Source organism: Denticeps clupeoides, chromosome 1 (assembly GCF_900700375.1).
Source record: "Denticeps clupeoides chromosome 1, fDenClu1.1, whole genome shotgun sequence".
NCBI classification, from domain to species: domain Eukaryota; kingdom Metazoa; phylum Chordata; class Actinopteri; order Clupeiformes; family Denticipitidae; genus Denticeps; species Denticeps clupeoides.
The window spans coordinates 7,347,050-7,367,567 of record NC_041707.1 but is presented as its reverse complement, the minus strand read 5'-3'; the positions used below and the strand labels follow the sequence as shown (position 1 = coordinate 7,367,567).

The 20,518-nt window shown below is 44.1% G+C and overlaps 4 protein-coding genes across 10 annotated transcripts in view; all 4 read left to right on the top strand.

Annotated features, from left to right (window-relative positions):
- Window positions 1–4,889: 4,889 nt before the first annotated feature.
- LOC114790013 (protein max-like) lies at window positions 4,890–9,649 on the top strand. Of its 2 annotated transcripts, XM_028979591.1 has the most exons (6): window positions 4,890–5,079; window positions 5,334–5,360; window positions 6,456–6,563; window positions 7,610–7,733; window positions 8,469–8,641; window positions 8,807–9,649. In XM_028979591.1, exons 1-6 carry the CDS (start codon window positions 5,044–5,046, stop codon window positions 8,822–8,824), a joined length of 486 nt encoding a protein of 161 aa, XP_028835424.1. In that variant the 5' UTR covers window positions 4,890–5,043; the 3' UTR covers window positions 8,825–9,649. The 2 variants fall into 2 exon arrangements, with proteins under 2 accessions (XP_028835424.1, XP_028835418.1); XM_028979585.1 differs by having other exon boundaries at window positions 8,469–9,649.
- Window positions 9,650–9,794: 145 nt separating this feature from the next.
- Window positions 9,795–14,303, top strand: LOC114794452 (ras-related protein Rab-15-like). Of its 2 annotated transcripts, none has more exons than XM_028987016.1 (7): window positions 9,795–11,500; window positions 12,723–12,783; window positions 12,880–12,940; window positions 13,031–13,108; window positions 13,225–13,314; window positions 13,602–13,667; window positions 13,767–14,303. In XM_028987016.1, exons 1-7 carry the CDS (start codon window positions 11,377–11,379, stop codon window positions 13,917–13,919), a joined length of 633 nt encoding a protein of 210 aa, XP_028842849.1. In that variant the 5' UTR covers window positions 9,795–11,376; the 3' UTR covers window positions 13,920–14,303. The 2 variants fall into 2 exon arrangements, with proteins under 2 accessions (XP_028842849.1, XP_028842840.1); XM_028987007.1 differs by having other exon boundaries at window positions 9,795–11,521.
- Window positions 14,304–15,205: 902 nt separating this feature from the next.
- On the top strand, window positions 15,206–16,250 carry gpx2 (glutathione peroxidase 2). The gene is made up of 2 exons (XM_028975055.1): window positions 15,206–15,480; window positions 15,678–16,250. Exons 1-2 carry the CDS (start codon window positions 15,259–15,261, stop codon window positions 16,029–16,031), a joined length of 576 nt encoding a protein of 191 aa, XP_028830888.1. The 5' UTR covers window positions 15,206–15,258; the 3' UTR covers window positions 16,032–16,250.
- Window positions 16,251–17,604: 1,354 nt separating this feature from the next.
- Window positions 17,605–20,518, top strand: part of LOC114789974 (signal-induced proliferation-associated 1-like protein 1) — a 36,079-nt gene continuing 33,165 nt past the window's right edge. For 4 of the 5 annotated variants that reach the window (XM_028979533.1, XM_028979497.1, XM_028979506.1 and 1 more), the window contains exon 1: window positions 17,605–17,887. The gene's annotated coding sequence lies outside the window, so the exon portion shown is untranslated. Of the gene's footprint in view, window positions 17,888–17,951; window positions 18,065–20,518 lie in introns of those variants that run through there. The other variant, XM_028979524.1, reaches the window with a different exon arrangement.

The window sequence follows — 20,518 nt, the reverse complement described above, 5'->3', positions numbered from 1 at the left end:
GTTCACCCCATGCTCTCTGTTCAGTGTCACATGGTCATTAATCAGTCACATGATGTTCTTTAACTATCTTTTAGAACCACATTATCGATCCATACATATCAGAACCTTATAAGTTCATTGGTATAATTGTTGTTAGTATATAGTATTTGTTACGGGTCGTTTCTTAACTTTGTGTCTGATGCTTTGCCCCCCTCCAAAAAAAAACTCAAACACAGCATTGCAGATTTTTAAACTGTTGAATGCTTCGTGTTGACTGGATGTTACCAAGAGGATGTTCTTGGCATCGAACACCTAGATTATGTGGGGATAGTGGGCACTTGTCCCAGTTGGCACTCAACTTTCACTGTTACCGCGGTAATGAGGGCTATGGCAGTATTCCCGTAGTTTCTTCTGGATCTTTTTTTTTTTGGTGGCATCTGACATTATGATTGCTGCAAACAACAGGTGCCACGATTCACAGTCACGGCTTCTGAAAGATTATCCATGCTTAATATGCAGCAATTAAAAGAGCACAAAGTGCAGCATTTAGTTTGAAGGAAATAGGATTAGGTTCTTATATTATAATATGCAGATTAAATGTTTTGGTCTCGGAACTATGCCGTTAATGTGAATTTAATTGTGCCGGAAAACCTGTCAACTCACTGATGCATGTCTTAATTCTTTGTACTGGACACAATATAAACATGATTATGATTTCATAATTAGAGTTTTGTAGTTTGAATTGTGGCTTGGAGTGTATTTTTGGGACAGCGTTTCAATGTATGTCCAGGACCTACATTGGAAGTGTCTCGTCTGCTTGTCTCGTGCTGTTGCGTAGCATTCCGTTCTTGGTAAATCCGAGTAATTCCTTAGTCTGAAATGCAGGAAGCAGTGATGCTACACGAGCAGGCAGCAGCACTGTGGGGCACCAAAAATCGCTCAGCTGATCAGCTGACAGCAGACAAGTTGTTCACGAGATCTAAGGCCTCGGGGTGGAGGGGTCTATTAAAATGTGCAACAGTTTACATGAAAAAAAACGCCACCACCTCTATGTAGGGCTCCTGTATTGTTTTGCCTATGGGTTTATTCTAGCTGAGGCTTCTGCATTAATTTGTTTTTTTGTTTCATTTGAATGCATACACTGCAATAACCACTGGCCTGGTTACAGTTTCATTTATGGCATTTAGCAGGCTCCCTTATCCTGAGTGACAGTGGGGGGAATAACTATGTGAAGAAATTATGAAATTACTGCTTGATTTAAAAAACGTTTAGTACTTTGTGGGAAGGTCAGAGGTCAGACGCTTCTTGTATTTGGCCACAATGTTTGCTCATATCTCAGGAGGCATTTTGTCCCATGCCTCTTTGCAGATCCTTTCTAAGCCATTTTCAATGCCCTGACTGAGGGAAGGAGGTCTGATCTGATCTCATGGCTGCCCACTGCTCACTAAGGGTGATGGGTTAAATGCAGAGGACACATTTTGTGGTGTGCACCATGTGCTGTGCTACAGTGTATCACAACGACAATCACTTCACTTTCACACTCTCACCCAGTCCTCCACTGAATCGATGGCAAACCTGTACCTTCTTGAGCAGGGGACATTGCAGGAACGGCAGGATTTCAGTCCTTTGTGGCGTAGTGTGTTTCCAACTGTTTTATTGGTGACTACGGTCCCAGCTGTCTTCTCACCCAGCTGCTTGGTGATGGTCTTTTTGCTCATTCCAGCCTTTTGTAGGTCCACAATCTTGTCCTTGAAATCCTTGGAAAGCTCTTGGGTCTTGGCCATGGTGCAGAGTTTGGAATCTGTGTGGATTGATTGTGTCTATGGATTTTATACAGATAACAAGTTGAGGAACTCCCAGTGTCAGCTTGTTACCTATAATACAACTGGACAGAAATCTTGCTCATTGATTGGGGATCAAATACTTCAAAATGCTTATTAATTTAACTTTTTGGAAATGCAATTTTTGTTATTGTAACAATAACAAATTATGTTAAAATGTTTTTCATTGACTACAGTTCAGCATTTAACATGATAATCCCTTCCACACTCACCAATAAGCTGGAACACCTGGGATTCATCTCATCTCTGTCAGTGGATCTCCAACTACATAACTGGGAGACCACAGGCAGTAAGGATGGGCGGACATGTCTCAGGCACCATCACTCTTGGCACTGGAGCCCCCCAGGACTGTTTTTTGAGCCCCCTGCTGTATTCTCTGTACAACCACGAGTTACAGCCACTACAAACTCCACCACCTTCAGTAAGTTTGCAGACTACACTGTCGTGGTGGGCCTGATCTTTGACAACAACGAGACAGCCTACCTGGAGGAGGTTGGAAATCTGGAGAATTTGTGCCAGAGGAACAATCTCCACCTGAATGTCAGCAACATAGAGGAGTTAATAGTGGACTTCAGTACCAAGCAGGAGAGGACCTTCCAGACTCCTGTCATCAACTGGAGCCCAGTGGAGAGAGTGGACAGCTTCCGATACCTCAGTTTTCACATCACACAGGACCTGTCATGGTCATGTCACATCAACACCATGCTGAAAAAGACCCGGCAGCGTCTCTACCACCTCAGACGCCTGAGAGACTTTAGACTGCCCTCCAAGGTGCTTAGGAACTTCTACTCCTGCACCATAGAGAGCATCCTGACGGGAAACATCTCAACCTGGTTTGGGAACAGCACCATGCAGGACAGCCCTTACAGAGGGTTGTTCGATCAGCCAAAAGCATCATCTGTACCAAGCTCCCTGGCCTTCAATCGATCTACACCAAGCGGTGCTGGACCAGGGCCAGGAAGATAGTGAAGGACCTCAGCCACCCCAACAATGGACAGTTCTCTCTGCTGTGATCAGGGAAGCACTTCTGCTCCCTGAAGTCCAACACAGAGAGAATGAGGAGGAGCTTCATCCCGCAGGCTGTCTGAGCTCTCAACCACAACACTACATAGGACAGAACACTAATACAATCCAGCACTTTCAAGCAACTTCTGGACTCAATCCCCCCAGTCATTGGCACAGCTTCAGTTTTCACTTTACACATTTGCACACCTTCTCCCTACTAATTATATAATTTATGTTTAAAAACATAAATTTGAAATGTTTTTTTAGATTAGCAATATTTGCATATTTGTAACACTTGAACACTTTTTTTCAATTACTTGCAATATTTGTAATATGGAGGTCAATAGCAGTTTAACAAGCAAGTCACTGTATATCATATAGTGTATGACTGTGTATGTGACAAATAAAATTTGAATTTGAATATGGACCAACTCTGGGTTAAGTGTCTTCAATGCCACTGGGGTGGTGGGCAGGACCTCATTTTCGCTTTACTGTTGTACTAAGTATGATTTTGCAATGACTATAAAGACTTTTAACTTGGTCAAGGAGGAGGTAATTGTGATATTGTGGTCGTCTGGTTCATTGGCTGGTGTATTACTCACCCTTGCAACAACTGCGTGTAACTTGTAACTTGTAAGAACCAGTAACTTGTTGAGGAACTAGACGTTTTCTTTGTGTTGTGTTTCGTGCGAATGGATTACAGATTCGTTAAGACGGTCACATTTGTGTCTTTTGCGGGCAGTGGTGGCCTAGCGGTTAAGGAAGCGGCCCCATAATCAGAAGGTTGCTGGTTCGAATCCCAATCTGCCAAGGTGCCACTGAGGTGCCACTGAGCAAAGCACCGTCCCCACACACTGCTCCCCGGGCGCCTGTCATGGCTGCCCACTGCTCACTCAGGGTGATGGGTTAAATGCAGAGGACAAATTTCACTGTGTGCACTGTGTGCTGCGCTGCTGTGTATCACGTGTGACAATCACTTCACTTTCATCTTTCACTTTCATCTCTTTAAATCCAAATAATCTGTATGTTTCTGTTTATACACCTCTAGGGGGCACAACATCACAAATTTTTCCTATTGGATATAATTAGTGTAACATTTGCACGTCATCACAAATAACAACCATTTGCGTGGTACTGCGTGATGTCACGTTATATGATTGTATTATGGGATTAATCAATAACTTGCATGGCAACCCCCAAACATTATAATGTTGCTCGGGTTGTAGATTTGGAGGACGTGGAAGTGACCTAAAGTGTAAGCGTGTACCGTCTTTACCATATAACAGGAAACACGTGTCATCTGCTCTGCACACCTGTTGAAAGCATCGTCGTTTTTTTCTTAAATAAATACATTTCTCCAGCCACCAAGTTCATAATGAAAAAGGATTTTCTAATTATTCACGTCGATTGTCAAGCCACAAAAAGACTGTCGACTTTTTTAGAGCTGCTCCCTGGCGAAGACCGCCTGTTCACCTTGACAATAAAGGCGACAAAGGCATGTGGTGTGTTACAAATTCCTTTCCAGGCAGCAGCGTTTATAGCACCGACTGAAATTTCTGCATTGTGTTCGTGAGCGTGGCTGTCGAGAATTGAGAAAAACGGACCTTTTCACTTCCTGGTTAAATCACGTGCAGGAAATACAACATCCGATTGGTTAATTCGAACTCAACACTAAATCGAGTAAAACGCATTTACTCGGAATATGTGGAGAATGGATGAATTTAGTTTATTTTACTCTTTAAACGACCAAGCAAAATCTTTAATGACACTGTGGTTTCAATCCTAGGGGTGTGATTATTTTGAAAGCTAGCAAAACGCTCCCCGGAGAGCTTTACACTTCTGAATTTACATACAGTCGTCAGGCTAGTCTGAAACGCGCTTGCGGTCTTTAATTTACTCCCTTCAGGGCTACGTCGTCGAGGCGCGCCCAAATGAAAGCCCTCGGCGAAGGAAGTGTAGTCCCACCAAACTACACTACAAACTACAGAGTCAACAGTGAAGTTGCTGAACTACAACACCCAGAACGCTCTGCGCGAACGCGCGTGCGCACTGCGTCCTGTAAATATCCGTGTGTTAGCGTGTCACGTGTAGGGATTTCGCTGATCGTCATGTCTCCGATGTAGAGTCTCTCCTGCTGCCTTGTTAGATTGCGATTTTGTTGCCTTCCTTTTGCTTTTAGGCTGGTCTTTATTTTCCTCCTGGTTTGTTTTACTGGACAATGAGTGATAACGATGATATCGAAGTCGACAGTGACGTACGTGGTGCCCATTTTCGCTGTCTTTTTAACGCATTGTTAGCGATATTTACATTTATGCAACTAAATCTGATTAAATTATGTTTCCCTGAATGTTTTCCTATGCAGGCTGGCATTAGCAAAATGCTAGCTAGCGTTAGCTCCGGATCTGACAGGACTAGATCAAATGTGTTTGACTCTTAAAAGGGGGTTATTATCGTCTCTCTACTTCAGCCAAATTCACGACTGTATCCCCCTTTCCTATTTCTCTTCAGGATGATTCTTCAAGATATCTCAATGTGGTGCGTACTTTTTCTCTTTTAATAGTTAGCAAGTCTGTTGTAGCGCATATGCGCCAGAATCTTTTAGAATTGTACCGATTCGCCTTGAGGATTTTGCTCCATTTTGACCAGCCTTCTTTGCAGTCAGACGGTAAAAAACCCCGATGCTTTACCAGGAGTCGCTGCACCCGAACCGGGCACGCTATCGGGCTTCGCGTTAGCCGACGTTCCGCGGTCGGGTGCGCCTTTGGCTACCGGTGCGAGTAAAGGTGGAAAAGCGCACGGTTACGCACGAACTGGCAATCCCGTCCCACAAGGCGCAGCGCGCCCTATATTTAAAAGGGGCTGGAGCCCACGCATTCGCGACAGTGTGCGAGCCGATCGTGGATTTTAAAACGAATAAACGACCCCGTATCGGTTCCGTTCGATTATTGCGCCTCCGATGGCCGTTTATAATGGCGTTGCCGTGCAATCAGACCTCCGTGCATATTCATTTAAACGCATGCATCGCGAGTTCAGCTGTTGTAATTTTTGGATGTGATGGGACTTGTTGCAAGTGGAACCCCTTTATATATACATATATATATATATATATATATATATATATATATATATATATATATATATATATATATATATATATATATATATATACACACACACATACACTCAGTTTTGTATTGTAATTTATATTGTAATTTGCACGGTATTTAGCGTGACTGATCCTGTCACGTTCATTTACTATATTGCTATTTTCAGTGTATTAGTTTTTCCTTTTATTTAAAGACTATGTATATTTGCGACGGAAACTGCTTTTTGACTTTGCAGAAATGCCTTTTCAGACCAATGGAGAGTGCTGGCTGAGATGGGCTGTTTCAGCGTGTACTTATTCATTATTTTTTTTCTATTGTAAAACTATTTCCTTGGGCTTTAAAATCTCCTTGCTTGAGCAGGGCTCAAATCCAGTACAAAATTAACACAAAAGTCCCTTCATTGCTTATCCGATGTGCTGAGAAATGTTGCATCTGTCTTTGTACGAGGGCACAATTTTCATCAGATTGCATGAAGAGTGAATTGGAATGTGCGGTCTGTGAAGAGGGAATTTTGCTTTTGCAGGCAGACAAACGGGCGCATCACAATGCACTGGAGCGCAAACGCAGGGACCACATCAAAGACAGCTTTCACAGTTTGAGGGACTCCGTGCCTGCCTTACAAGGAGAGAAGGTCAGTGTGCTTGGCCAATGTTGCTGGTTCATAGGACCATCATTTCAGAATAGGATTATCATTTCAGAACACAAAGGATGGATCCAATACAAAATGTACGTAAAGAAAAAAAAAAGACATAAGATGATGTTGAGTGGTAGTCGTATCCTTTTGACTGAAGAGCTTTTATCACATGGCTTTAAGAGCCCAGATTATTGGCTGAATGGATAGTTTAGCCTGAAAGTTGACTCTTCTTCGGTTAAGATCGACCACATTAGTCCCTCAGGGTTGCCTTTTCCTAGTGGAACTGTTTTTTCAAGGAAGTCTTTTGTCCATCTAAGGGTTTTCTGATTGGTAGGAAGTTCCTCTGTTGAACGCTGAGTAATGTGGACATTAACTCCATTTTATTTGTCACCTTGCTTCTTTTATTTTTATTTTTTTTCCTCAAAGCTCTTCAGATCTGTGGTCATAAACTGTTAAGATGATGACTCAACCCATGGTCACAAGATGCACAACATTAAGAAGAATATGACACGTGACCAAACTTACGTTCTTAATATACATTGAGTAGCTACAAGTTAGGGTTCCTATGCAGTATATAAAAGTGGGAAAAAGAAATGGGATAATGGAAAAGGTTTTTCCAGACTATTTCCCCGTTCTATTATGTCATTTCATAATTTGTAATATATAAAATGACCATACAGGTAGAAAAGGCAGTCAATGCATGCAAAATAGTTACCACAGGGTGAGTTTGACACCGTTTGAGTACTAGTCCCAAAAAACAATCAAATATTTACCACACAGTTACCTTCAGTGATGTTATGCAGTGCGTAATGCTCAGTTTCTTTTATTTTTAGATCTTCATATATATTTGTTATTATAAGGAAAATTTAGATTCATGTACATAATCAACACGTGGCCATTAGTGCTGAGCCCTGAGATAGCGAGAAGTCTGGAAAAGGCTAGACATTGTGTAGGAACCCTGATACTTGCGAAATAATGCTGTAAGTGCAGGATACTCCCTGTGTGAGCCTGGCACCACGTTTCAGTACTTTCTGTCTTTACAGGCGTCCAGAGCTCAGATTCTAGACAAAGCCACGGAGTATATCCAGTACATGAGGCAGAAGAACCACACGCACCAGCAGGACATCGACGACCTGAAGAGACAGAATGCGCTGCTTGAGCAGCAGGGTGAGTCGAGTGCTCCGAAATGCCAGAATTTGGGGAACTTGTAATGAATCATTTCGACAACTTCTTTAATGCTTTATGAATATTTAAGCTAATCTATTTTATCCTTTTGTACAGTTTTTAAAGCCCAGAAATGTCAACATTTAATTTTCCCAAATGTAGTTTTTCCATTTAGTTTTCCAAAGTGTTACATTGTTTTAATATTTTGATTCAATGGTCACAGCAAATAGCTGCCATAACTCTAAGGAGTGTGTTAGGGCTTGTGTCGAACAAATGCATTATTCTTTTAAGTTTCTGTTTGGTGGGGCAGTGGTGGCCTAGCGGTTAAGGAAGCGGCCCCGTAATCAGAAGGTTGCCGGTTCGAATCTCGATCCGCCAAGGTGCCACTGAGCAAAGCACCGTCCCAACACACTGCTCCCTGGGTGCCTGTCATGGCTGTCGTGGCTGCCCACTGCTCACTCAGGGTGACAAATTTCACTGTGTGCAACGTGTGCTGTGCTGCTGTGTATCACATGTGACAATCACTTCACTTCACTTGTATATAACACAATGGTAGTAAGTGAGGTTTGAACCTGGGTATACTGGTTCATAGGCAAGTGTATTACCCGCTAGGCTACTACCACCCCAAATCACAACTCCCTATAATTCAACGACACATAATGTTAAAGTTTGATCATTTAAATCTCATCACTCACTATTTTCTCTCATAATGTTTCTTCTTGTCACCGCTTCCAACAGTTCGTGAACTGGAAAAGGCCAAAGGGAACGCCTCGTACCCCTCGTCGAACGCCAGCTACTCCTCATCTGACAGCAGCTTGTACACCAACCCCAAGGGCAGCACCGTGTCTGCCTTCGACGGGGGTTCCGATTCCAGCTCCGACTCCGAGTCTGAGGAACTGCCCAGAAAGAAGGTGCGTGTGGAGCACACTTAGACTGCAGCTCTAAAACCTCTGCCTGGAGAGCTACAGCTGAGACTCTCCTGTCAGTATCCCCCCTATCCCCAAACTGCTGTTTCTTCCTCATCCTGGTCTTCCTCCTCCGCCCTGTTTTCACACTGTCCGTCACCTGCTCGCCAGGCCAGAAGAGGAACCTAGACCTCGCTTCTGGGGCCGGGAATCCTCGTCCGGAGTGACATTGCCCTGTCACCAATGGCCACATCTCATGAATCAAGCCACTTCTCAAGTGAGGCAGCTCCACAGTACTTCATGGACTTCAATGCCTTCTTGCAGCTTCGCAGTAACCGCCAGACTCAGGCATGGGGTTACGAGCCTGTGTTCTGAGATCTAGAAATGTCCATCGAATACTAATCATTTTTCAAATATTCATATTTCTGCAACAAACGAACACAAAGTTGGCTTTATGAGAATAGTCTGTGTAAGTGGTAATTCACCTCAAGAAGTATAGATGGCTGAAATGCTTTGACAAATTGTATGTTGAGATATACATCTCATTATGAAATAGTGTTCCTGTTTTGCCTGAAATTGTCCGTAGCGATAGGTAAGGAAAGACTTTCGAATACCCTGTAAGAAGGGGCAGTAAAACGACATAAACTCGTCCTTTTCCCAAACTGATACTGAATGTTTCTCAGCAAATTAACCTTTATTTTATTACAAAAAAAAAAAAAAAGTCCATATCAGTGTGTAGTGGTATACACTGTATAATGTCTATTTTGCAGGGGGGGAAGAGTCTACAAATCTTCCTTGAAAAATATTGTTTTTAGAGGATTTTTTTTTTTTCCCCCACTTTCAGTTTCGAATATATATTTTTCATTTTAAAAGAAATAACTAGAGTGTATGTGTGTATTTGTTTGATTCCATTCCATGGAAGTTACAGGTATGTTGTACATACTGCCAACAATTGTCTTGCAAGTTGAGGCATACCTTTACAACGAGACTATAAATAAAACTATTTTATCCTTTTATGTTCTCTTGTCTGCAGGCACAACTTGTGCTTTTGTATCACGGTGTGTCATGATGGTAAAACAATATGGGTGTTTCTAGTACAACCATGTGGCCATTGTTGCTCCATTGTGTTGCCTTTCTGGTTACTCAGGTAGGCCTGTGATCAACGTATTCACTTTTGTTCAGTTTCTTTCGATTGTGTGCAACTTTTGGCCCTGAAGCATTGTTCTTTTGTACTTTCTTTTTGTGAAGAAACCTCATTTTCGTTAAGGTGTTGTGTGTAAAAATGTTGACCAAAAGTTGTCTGGGTATATTATAGAACAAGAGCATGGCATGAAAATCTATACAGATTTAAAAAAAAAAAAAAAATTTACATGGAAAATCTTGTCTCCTACCACTGCAGATACTTGAAATTATTAGAACAATTTGAGTCTATTCCCATCTCACTAAGACTTTTGTGACCTGTTCCACTGGCATCTAGACTCGCCTATGATCCAGAAGAACCAGGTTCGAATCTCACGTCAATTGAGTCCCCGAACAAGACACTTAACCCTGAGTGTCTCTGGGTTGACTGTCCCATTAACTGAGGATCTGGATAAGGGACTCTTATAAATGCGGTAAATGTAAATATTTGGGATTTTGAGCCACCAGTCAGACATGCTCACGTGCGTTTACATCCATGCTGCAGAGCAAGCAAAAATGCCAGTATGAAGTAGAGACAACAAAGCACGTGGAATTAAACATATGGGCTGATGTTCTCATATTATGGCGAGATGACCTGCCATTGGCCTTGCGGGGGGTCATCGGGGCTCTTGACATTCAGATAGATGCTGAAGAACTGGAGGCGGTACCACATATTACTGGGTGAGGCAGAGGGTGCGGGCACGTAACTTTGTTTTTTCTTCATCTCCCCCATTCACATGATTATCACTACAATGTTAAGTAGAGCATTGTTTCTGCTGATTGAGGTGTCCCTGTCAGAATGACATCACTCCAGCCTCGCCTTAACTGGCCTCAGGTTCTGTGGAGCATCTTGGCCTCACCCTAAAACGTTTCAGGACGTACTGTCTATGGCAATTATTGATATGACAGATAAAACTGGGAGCAGTGTATGAATTATTTTCTGGTAGGGGTTAAATCCGATTTCAATTTTTTTTAATTAATATTTAAGGTGCTACCTGATTGGCCACTGAACGTCTCAGCATATTTTCAAGGCATTTCTGATTTCTCTCTAGCCAAAATCAAGACAAGATTTACCGGTTACTTTCCTTAAATAGAATGATGATAGTTTTCAGAGTAAACCAGGGGCAAATAACATGCTGCAAAATTATGCTAGAGACGGCTGTATTAAGACGTGAATTTAGAAAATGGGCGGTGCTTCCGTGCCACGCCCTTCCTCTTATACGTCATCAGTTCAGATGTCCAGGTACCGTGTCAACATACAAACATCAGCAAAAAGGTTTTTCTATTCTAATATTATTATTTTTTCTTTCTTTGTCATTAGAAAGCTGCTTTGCTTTGTGCCTCGCTGTGTTAAATAAGTGTTGGTGCCGAGAGGAAGGTCGATTTTTGAATAAAATAAAAACAAAAACAAATCCACGTTGCACCCGAGAAGGCCACGCATATGTTTTAAACACGAGCAAGAAAGAAAAGTGACCGGCGTGCGCTGGAGCCCACGCAGGCGTGGGGAAGGTGGAAGGAGCCCAGAGCCCACGCCGGCGACGTCACTCGCCTCTCAGGGGACCATGGCGAAGGAGTACGACGTGCTGCTGAGGCTTCTGCTGCTGGGGGACTCTGGGGTCGGGAAAACGTGTCTGCTCAGCCGCTTCACGGACAACGACTTCCACCCGTCACACATTTCCACCATCGGTAGGCGCCCATTCATTCCCTGTGCGTGGATTTCGATCATCCCACTTCTCTGTGTCTAGTTCAATTCGACGCAACTTACAAATGGAAATTATTGTTTTTTTTTTTTTTATGTAGCTAAAACCTGACAATTTTCTTCAATAAAATGTTGAATCAGTTTTCCAACTGTTGAATGTTGACTGTGAAGGAACAATTTTCTGAGGGGGACATTTTTATAACGAAAATGCCTTTAAAACCTCCTCATGGTCCACATGAAGCAAACCGTGGTTTGCAGGTCCAGGAAACTGGTGTAAGGTGTTTCTTAATCGAAGAGGAAATGGCAAAAGACTTTCAGAGCACATTGGATGGAGAGACACACTCCACCAGAAGCAGAATTATGCTTTAAAAAACAAACCACGTTGCATTTCTCACACATTGCGTTCATATTTCAGGCCTTGGACTGCTGCTGTGGCGGTTTTTATACAATACCAGGTTAAAATGTCCGATTGAACTAATGCCGACACCAACCTGCTCACCCAAAATGAATAAGTAGTCCTCAAAGAGGGACCGAAAAAAAGAAAACAAAGGAGTTGTCACCTCCTTAACGTGCCAGTTTGGTTCAGATTAAAACAGCAAATGAAACGCATGCTGTAGGAATAATATAATCTAATAATACAATATAATAATGGCACAATCCTGTCTCATTTCATGGCTGCACGTTGTTTGAATATATTTCCTTTGTCCTCTGCCTGCTTTACAAAGGTTCCACCTGGAGACCAAGGCCATGTATAATTTATTGAGGGTCAGGGTGTGTTGCCGGCCGTGCATGAAATGTTTCTCATGCTCACCTGCACTAATAAGTGCGTGGACGAAATCACACGGGCGTCATGCGATGCTAGGACCAGGCATGGCATTTCACGAGACCTTTCTTTCTTCCAATCCGCAACGAGATAAAAAAAAAAAAAACATATGTATTTTTCTTATAAAATGTTTTCTTTTATTTTTGTTTTTGGCAAAACAGATTTCTCTTTGCCTCGGTGAAGGGTGGCGTAGTTTCCATGGAAACGTAGATTGAAGAAGTTGGAGTCAGCCGTTTTCCTTCTGCGTCCCTTTTGCAGATTTAGTGTACATGTAGGAGTGCTGAATTGTTGAGTTCTATGCTCTTGAGGGACGTGGCTTAGGTCCCCTTTTTAATTATATCTAGTTACTTTTTTCCGAGCTAATTTTCATTCTTGTGTCCCTGTAGGGGTCGACTTCAAAATGAAAACGTTACAAATTGATGGTGTGAAAGTAAGAGTCCAGATATGGTGAGTGGAAAAACTGAAATGGCCGTCATATAGTAATTATAGATCGGACATGTCCTAAATAAATCCACTGGTTTCTGTGTTTCATTTGCTTCCCAGGGACACGGCGGGACAGGAGAGGTACCAAACCATCACCAAGCAGTATTACAGGCGCGCCCAAGTGAGTTTCTCTTTCCTCAGTTTCTTTATGCTTCTTTATGCATTTTGAAGGGCTCATAAGAGGTTTCCGTTCCATTTTGTCTCTTGTCAGGGAATCTTCTTTGTATATGATGTCACAAATACACAGTCTTTCCAGCACATCGCAAAGTGGGCCAGCGATGTGGAGGAGGTAAAGCGTACGGTTAACAAAAGTGCACTGCTGTAATGAATGCACAGAAATGCATAAATGGTGCATTTGGAACGTCTTCTATCACTGCCATCCTTGTCTTCATCCCACGACCTCAGTTTGCACCTGGCAACGTGCAGAAGGTTCTTATTGGAAACAAATGTGATGAAGAACACAGAAGACGAGTGACCACAGAGCAGGGTAGTAAGGTAAAGTATATAATGTTCTCTATTTCTGGTAATCAGTCTCCAGGAATCAGAGCATTCTACCTAAATGTGGTTGCATGGATTCCTGCATATAACAAAACTGTTAAAAAAAGAGATATTCAGCTTGGTCAATATTCAAAATGTCTGAAAACACATGTTATATTATGGATATGCATTAAGCAACATCGATAATAAAATGAAGAAATCAGGAAGCAAATAAACGTGATTGATCCGGACCAAGATGTGATGTCTTGCCCAGATAGAGGATGTAAATCTGTGTCATCTTGCAGCTCGCGGAATCATGTGGGATGGATTTCTTTGAGACAAGCGCTTTCAGCAGATATAACATTGATGAGGTAGATTCAATGTACTTTAGAACTGTTTTTCTCCAGTGTCCCCTTTAAACTTAATGCTGTGTTTCCCCCCCCCCCCCCCCCCCCCCCCCCCCATCTCAGTCTGTGACGTGCTTGACTGAAATGGTGCTGCAAGCAAACAAGAAGGAGCTAGATGGCCTGGGAGTGTCCATTACTGATAACTGCAGCGTTTCTGACCTTCAAGAAAAGCAAATGATGCAGGATGACGTTTCTAACAGGATCTGTTTTTGTTAAGGACTGTGCATAAAAAGCTTCCAGCACCATTTGAATTCTAGGCCATTAAAGTGCTTAGAACCAGCGAGCTTACCGCATATTCTGTGTCAGCAAAAGCGGTGTTTTCTGCTTATCCAAAAGTGCATTGTTCCCTGCGTCATTTTGACAGATGGTCAGTAGGGGGCAGTGGCCCACATCCTGCAGTTAAAACATGCCACACATTTTTTAATCCTGTTAACTGGTGGAGGGGTTGGGGGTTCTTCTTTGGACTCTGGTGCAAATATCTGTATGTTTTCTGGTCAAGATGTGTGTTTTGTATGTATGGCGTTTGTAATAATTTTTGTCATTGTTTGTTGCTTTACACAGTGCCAGAAATTTTTTTTTTTTTATCTCTTCCATTTCAAATTGCACTGGATTTATTTTTAAGATTTAATAAAAAAAAATTGTGTTTCAATCCACAGTTTGCATGCAGAGTGTGTCCAGTGTGAAATGCTGTTTAGAGCCTGTGACACCACCAAGCAGCCTTTAGAAAACAGTGTTGTGCATGTCGCTGGAGAAATGACTGGGGCAGACTTAACGAAGAGAGATTAAATAGAACATCCATTCATTTTTTATTACGCACTGAGAAAGAAACGTAATGACTTGATTAATGATTCATGCCGCAGAAAACCGATACAGATCCTAAAATTACCATAGATCACCGGGGCGGTGCACATCCCAGCGTCTTCTCTGCTTTCTTATTTCTTTAACAAACCAAACAATGACTAGACAAGATTACTATTTCTAATAACCAACCAGCCAGAATGGCAACCTCTGTGGAAATGCTGTTTAAATACACAAGATGAGAGTGTCGTCTTGTGTTCAATTTTAAGTAATTATGCAATGTGGTGATGGTAAATTACATTTTAAGGCAGGCCAGGATGGGTTTCTATTGCACCTCAGCTCCTGTTTCACTAAAAGGAGCTCAAGAGCTATAGGCTTCTCTCGCCTACTATTAAAAGCTCACCTGTCTTTAAGGTGCAGCGTGGTCTTTTTATGGATTCTGCTGACCATACGTTTCCATAAGAAAAAAAAAGTTGTCCGGTGATGCACTCATTCCTGTGCGCAAAGCTGAAAGCTGAAAAAAATCATTTTTATTCAGTGCTCATTTTATTGATCACCTATACCAGGACAGCCAAAACATGAATAAGCGAATTACATCCTTACACTTTCGAGGTATTGGATGTCACTTGCGTATCACTTTCCAGCCAAGTCATTTGACACCCAACAAAGGCACCTTTATATCCCAAGTCACATGACCTGCAGGATTTACAGGGCGATCACCGATGCTTTCGGTAGCACTGGATAGCAGGAGGGGACCATGGCTTACATCGCCAAGACCTTCTACGATTTGCGCGCAACGACGCTGGAAGGGGATTCCGTTGACTTTAATGTCTTCAGAGGACGGGTGGTCCTCATTGAGAATGTAGCCTCTCTCTGAGGAACCACCACCCGGGACTTCAGCCAGCTGAACCAGCTTCAGAGCAGGTATCCACATCGGCTGGTGGTCCTGGGCTTCCCATGCAACCAGTTTGGCTACCAGGTGAGCTTTCTAAACTCTGAGCTTCAGAACAGCAAAGGGGCGGGACATTGCATGCCTCCATAAATGAGATTTTGGATTTAAAACAGTTACCACAGCTACAAACTCTTAGCAAATGTAAATGGACACAACGAGCTCATTGCATTTAAAAAATGGTGTCCTGCAGCTCTGTAGTAAGGTCTTGCCATTTTCTTTAACAGGAAAACTGTGCAAATGGTGAGATCCTGAACTCACTGAAATATGTGCGTCCAGGGGAGGGCTACCAACCGTCCTTCACCGTTTTTGAGAAATGTGATGTGAACGGCGCAAACACTCACCCCGTGTTTGCCTACTTGAAAGACAAGCTGCCGTACCCCGACGATGACCCAGTCTCCCTCATCCAGGACCCCAAGTTTCTGGTGTGGAGTCCCATCAGTCGGACAGACATCTCATGGAACTTTGAGAAGTTTCTCATTGGCCCAGAGGGCGAGCCGTTCAAACGCTATAGTAAAAAATTCCCCACCATTGACATCGAGCCTGATATTCAGAGGCTTTTAAGACTGACTAAGAACTAAAGAAGCATTTTGTATTAGCATGAAAAATTGGGCTTGATTTAGCACAATGGTTTAATGTTGTGGCGTGTTCCATATTTCTTATTGTTTCTCTAATGAAGGTAATATTCAAAAATTATGAGAGGGTATTACTAGATGTCTTGTAAACATTAAAGAATTATGGAAATGCATTTCAAATGCTCTGTACCTTTATTAATGTTGCAATAAAAAAAAAAGGCTGGACATACTTTTGTGAAGGTACATCAATACTAATTAAACAAGGGATGAGGTTGCCTGTCTGTACCCAGATTTTACTGTAGGCGGCGCCATCAATCACATATACTTTCGGTTGTTCGTCATTTTGAACAAAAACTGGGCATACATTGAACTTATTTATATACACACAGCTCTAAAAAAAAAGCTAGTTACAGTAGATTTCTAAAGTTAAATGGTGCCCAAACGGGTAGTGTTTTCTTGAAATGAGTCTCTGTGAATTTGAGGTCTCTTCTCACAAGTCTGTGCCTGTGAAATTGCTGCATGCGTTTTAGATACCATCTTTATGCAACCTTCTCCATGCAGCTCTTCATCCAACCGTTTCACTAAATCCAATCATTCTGCATCAAAGCTTCTCCACTGCCTGCCACGTGGATCTCCATCAGCCTCGCACACATCTGGACATGTGGCTCCGGCAGCACTGGCGAGGCAGAGCCGCTGCTTCTGCAGTCTACATTCTCTGGGCTTATCCTGCCGCGACTTTCTCCTTTCTTCTTATCTGATCATGTTTGCCAAAGAGCCCTGTTTTGTTTCAGCCATGCGGCTCTCATAAACGCTGCACGCTCCCCCGTTTTCCACAATGTCTGCCACATTACAGATGAAACGTCCTCCATCTTGGCTCATCCAGTTGCGGTGGCCTGCATTCTCAGACAATAGTTCACTTTTTTACTACATACCACCATCACTGCTCTCTGATTACGTAATGTAACAGTACCAGGATTAAACAGACGAAAAACTGTTGCCGTGGTCTTGCCTTTAGGTTATTCAGTGAGTCCTAGCGGTTAAGTAAGTGGACCCGTAATCAGAAGGTTGCCGGTTCGAATCCCGATCCGCCGAGGTGCTACTGAGCCAAGCACCGTCCCCACACACTGCTCCCTGGGCGCCTTTCATGGCTCCCCACTAAAGGTGAGGGTTAAAAGCAGAGGACACATTTCGTTGTGTCACCGTGTGCTGTGCTGCAGTGTATACTTATATATTTATACACGTACACAGTCATACATGGTATGATATGCAGTGAAATAGATTTGCAAGTATTCAAGTGGACCAATATGCAAATATTGCAAACATAACCAAATATTACACACACACACACATCTCCATTTATCCATCTCTTTGTACACATTTATACTATTAAATAAACGCAGTCTCGCATCGGTCAGTCAGGTACCGCACACAGATCTGCTTTGATTCCTCAGGTGTGGAGGTCGCCGGTCACGTGGTCAGCAGCAGGCCAGCCCCGGCGCCGCCGCTGCATTCGCGGTTTCCACGGCAACGCCTCTCGAGCGCGCGCCCTTCTCGCGAGACTCCCGCCGCGGGAGGATACTGGGGGATTGAAGTGATCTCATCGTCTCCGCAACTGCATAGCGCAGCGAAGCCGACGCGCGTAACTTTTGTAAGCAAACTTCTGAGTTGCATCTGCGCCGGGGACCGCGGGACGGGCGCAGCGGCGCACGGAGAGTTCGGGGGCGAGATTTTCTCTTTTCGGCGCCAGCGGATTCCTCGAGCGATCCGAAGGAGGAGAAAATGCTGCTTAGTATTTTGATCATGACGTCCAGCGGTTGAGGAGGAGGAGGAGGATGAGGAGGAGGAGGAGGGGGGACAGAAAGGTGAGTCCTGAAACCGGAACACACGAGAATGTCTGATTTATTCCCATTAGCCCCTCCAGCCCGACGGCTGCTGGAGAACCCCCGCGACCAGTTACAACAATGCGCAGGCGGCGGAACGCTCCCCGGGTCGGAGAGCCCTCTCTTCCAGCCGCGTTTTCCGGGTAGATTTCCGCACAGGTTACTTCATTTTATTTCTTTATTTTCAAACCGACGTTGTCTGCAGGTGAACGTGTCGCGAGCCGCGCCGCGCCGCGTGATGGCCCAAGTTGGGGGAGTGACGACATGACGCCTTGTCGCGGTCTGTTCAAGTCACTTCTTCATGCCTGGTGCCAGACCCCACGTCTGCCCTCGGCCGTGCCATGCGCTTCGTTTGCGTCGTGGCGTGGAAGTGTACCTGGACGTTCGACCCTTCAGCTACGCCAGCATCTGCCACAGTAGATGGAGAGGGTGACTTGCCACCGGTGGCAGCGTGTGACAGGGATGGGGGGCATGTCCTTGGTAACGCCACTGGTGGGGAATACAGATGATGGGGACCTGGCCGTGCTTTATTGGGCACTCTGATGTGCATCGGTCGCCCGATTTTTCACACATGTCACAGTCGTCGGCATTGTGTCACGAGGGGGCGGGAAGGCCGTCCTGGCTTTACAGGAGACGCCACGTGCCGCCCTGTTTGGAGTTCTGAGATTGATGACTGCCTGGTCTTTCATTTCCACAGTGCCGCATTCAACAAGGCGACTTCGACTTGGGTAAAGTCGGGCCGTGGCCGAGATGTGTGGAATGCCACCCATTCTGTTTCCCTTTAATCGCCACGGTGACTGCGTGTGCCACTGAGCAGCTGGGAGCATTCCGAGCTTCGACTGTGTGTGTGTGTGTGTGTGTGCGTGGAAGCATCGCGGAGGTGCTGGATAATGGAACGGCCAGGAGATCCCTGTGATCTCAATGGCGGTGATGTAATCTCTTTCAGCCCGCCGTCGGCGAGTAAACGCCGACAAACAAAGGAAGCTGCTGCCGCGTTTGGGCGACATTCACACACACAAAAAAAAATGCTTTGTAATGGTTTGCAAAAGGGGGGGGGGGGGGGCGGGGAGATGAGAGCAACGCAGCCGTGTTTGTCCAACCTGATGCTGTTGCCCTAACGCTATCCTCCATTTCAGACCCCCCCCGCTTTAGCACAGACGTGCATGTTTTCACGGCGTGAAGCATGTGCCGGATGGTCAGAGCGGCGTTTGGTTGGGTAGGCATGATACGGCGGACCTCGGTTTGTATCCCGATACGGATCACCCAATTCTGAGAGTGACAATAAACTTCCCAGATCAGAATTGAGCAATTTATTTGTTTCTTTAGTACTGTCATGTTTTATGCCACGCCCACTGTTGAACAGACACCTACATGACACTTCCAGACCTGCAGGTAACCTTCTTCTCTGGGTAATTACCCCCTTTGGGTATAAGAAGGGATTAAGTGTCTGATATGTAGGCATCACTGCATCTGTGTAACGCGCCTTTTTACGAATTGAGACGTAAATCACCGCTTGCCGTGAACTGCGAGAGAATCCGGGACAAGCTGATTCCTTGGACGCAGCAGGGACATGTTTAAGTCCCTCCCAGCCCACAGAAACCCCAGACAGGGAGGGATTCTTCTCTTCTCCGTCTAACCCGCAGACCACACCAGTGTAGAAAATATACTCTAGTTGGCGGGGACAGCCGGCTTGAGCGTAATGAGCAGGCCCGTCCCGGCAGGCGGTAATGTGTGGCGAGTGCGCTTTCTGCAGCGACGCGATCTTCTGGCAGGAAGGGGTATGAACACAAACCGAGGTGATCTGCCAGGCTTGTGTCTGGGCACGCCTGCCCTGTAATGCGATAAGAGGACTCGAGATGCCGGACCCAGTAATCGGGGCCCCGCCGTTCACACAGGAGGCTCGGTTCAGCACAGTCATGCCTCAGCCGCGCATCTGACCGCAGGCCTAAAATTTCGGTCGCCTGGCAGAATAACTTGGCCTTTGCTTGAACCTCGCGTCGCCTTTGTTGTCTCGGCTTCTTGTAGCAGAGCAGGGATTTCAACCACCGCCGATCGGGTGGATGAAACTGGGTTTTTGTTGCCGTTAATGGTTTGAGGAGATGACATGCCTCTAATATTACACTTTACAAGATCACAGACACAAGCATTTGGCCTTAGATTTTTCTCATGAAAGGATCTTGTTTCCGGAGTGCCCTGGAGCATCAAATCTTTTCATATTACATTCCATCTTTTGTCATGTCAGAAAACATTTTTATTCTCAATGTTATCTTTCCAGTTGTAGCTGGTCCTTATAATTCGAGGCAAATGCCCTCTGACCGTTTGTACCAACCCTGAGAATCTGGTTTATAGATTAAATGTACTTTGTGTAAAATGACCAGTTTTTAAAAACGTTGTACTGTTTATATGACAATATTTTGTTCAAATATGTTGTACAGTTATATAATAGTGTTGTATAGGTTATATATTTATAACTATGAAATCTACTATAGACACAGTAAAAAAACAGTCCAAGAAATCACATTATATGATTTCCAAAGACTTTATTTGTATAATGGTGCAGAAAATATTTTGCGCCTACAAGTGAGTGAGAATTCGGTCCCTCAGAATTGATGC

Coding starts and splice junctions, on each gene's coding strand:
- LOC114790013 (XM_028979585.1), top strand. CDS start 5,044: ATGAGTGATAACGATGATATCGAAGTCGACAGTGAC. Junction 6,564..7,609: donor CTGCCTTACAAGGAGAGAAG/GTCAGTGTGCTT, acceptor CTGTCTTTACAG/GCGTCCAGAGCTCAGATTCT. Junction 7,734..8,468: donor TGCGCTGCTTGAGCAGCAGG/GTGAGTCGAGTG, acceptor CGCTTCCAACAG/TTCGTGAACTGGAAAAGGCC.
- LOC114794452 (XM_028987007.1), top strand. CDS start 11,377: ATGGCGAAGGAGTACGACGTGCTGCTGAGGCTTCTGCTGCTGGGGGAC. Junction 12,784..12,879: donor AAAGTAAGAGTCCAGATATG/GTGAGTGGAAAA, acceptor TTTGCTTCCCAG/GGACACGGCGGGACAGGAGA. Junction 13,668..13,766: donor GCAGATATAACATTGATGAG/GTAGATTCAATG, acceptor CCCCCATCTCAG/TCTGTGACGTGCTTGACTGA.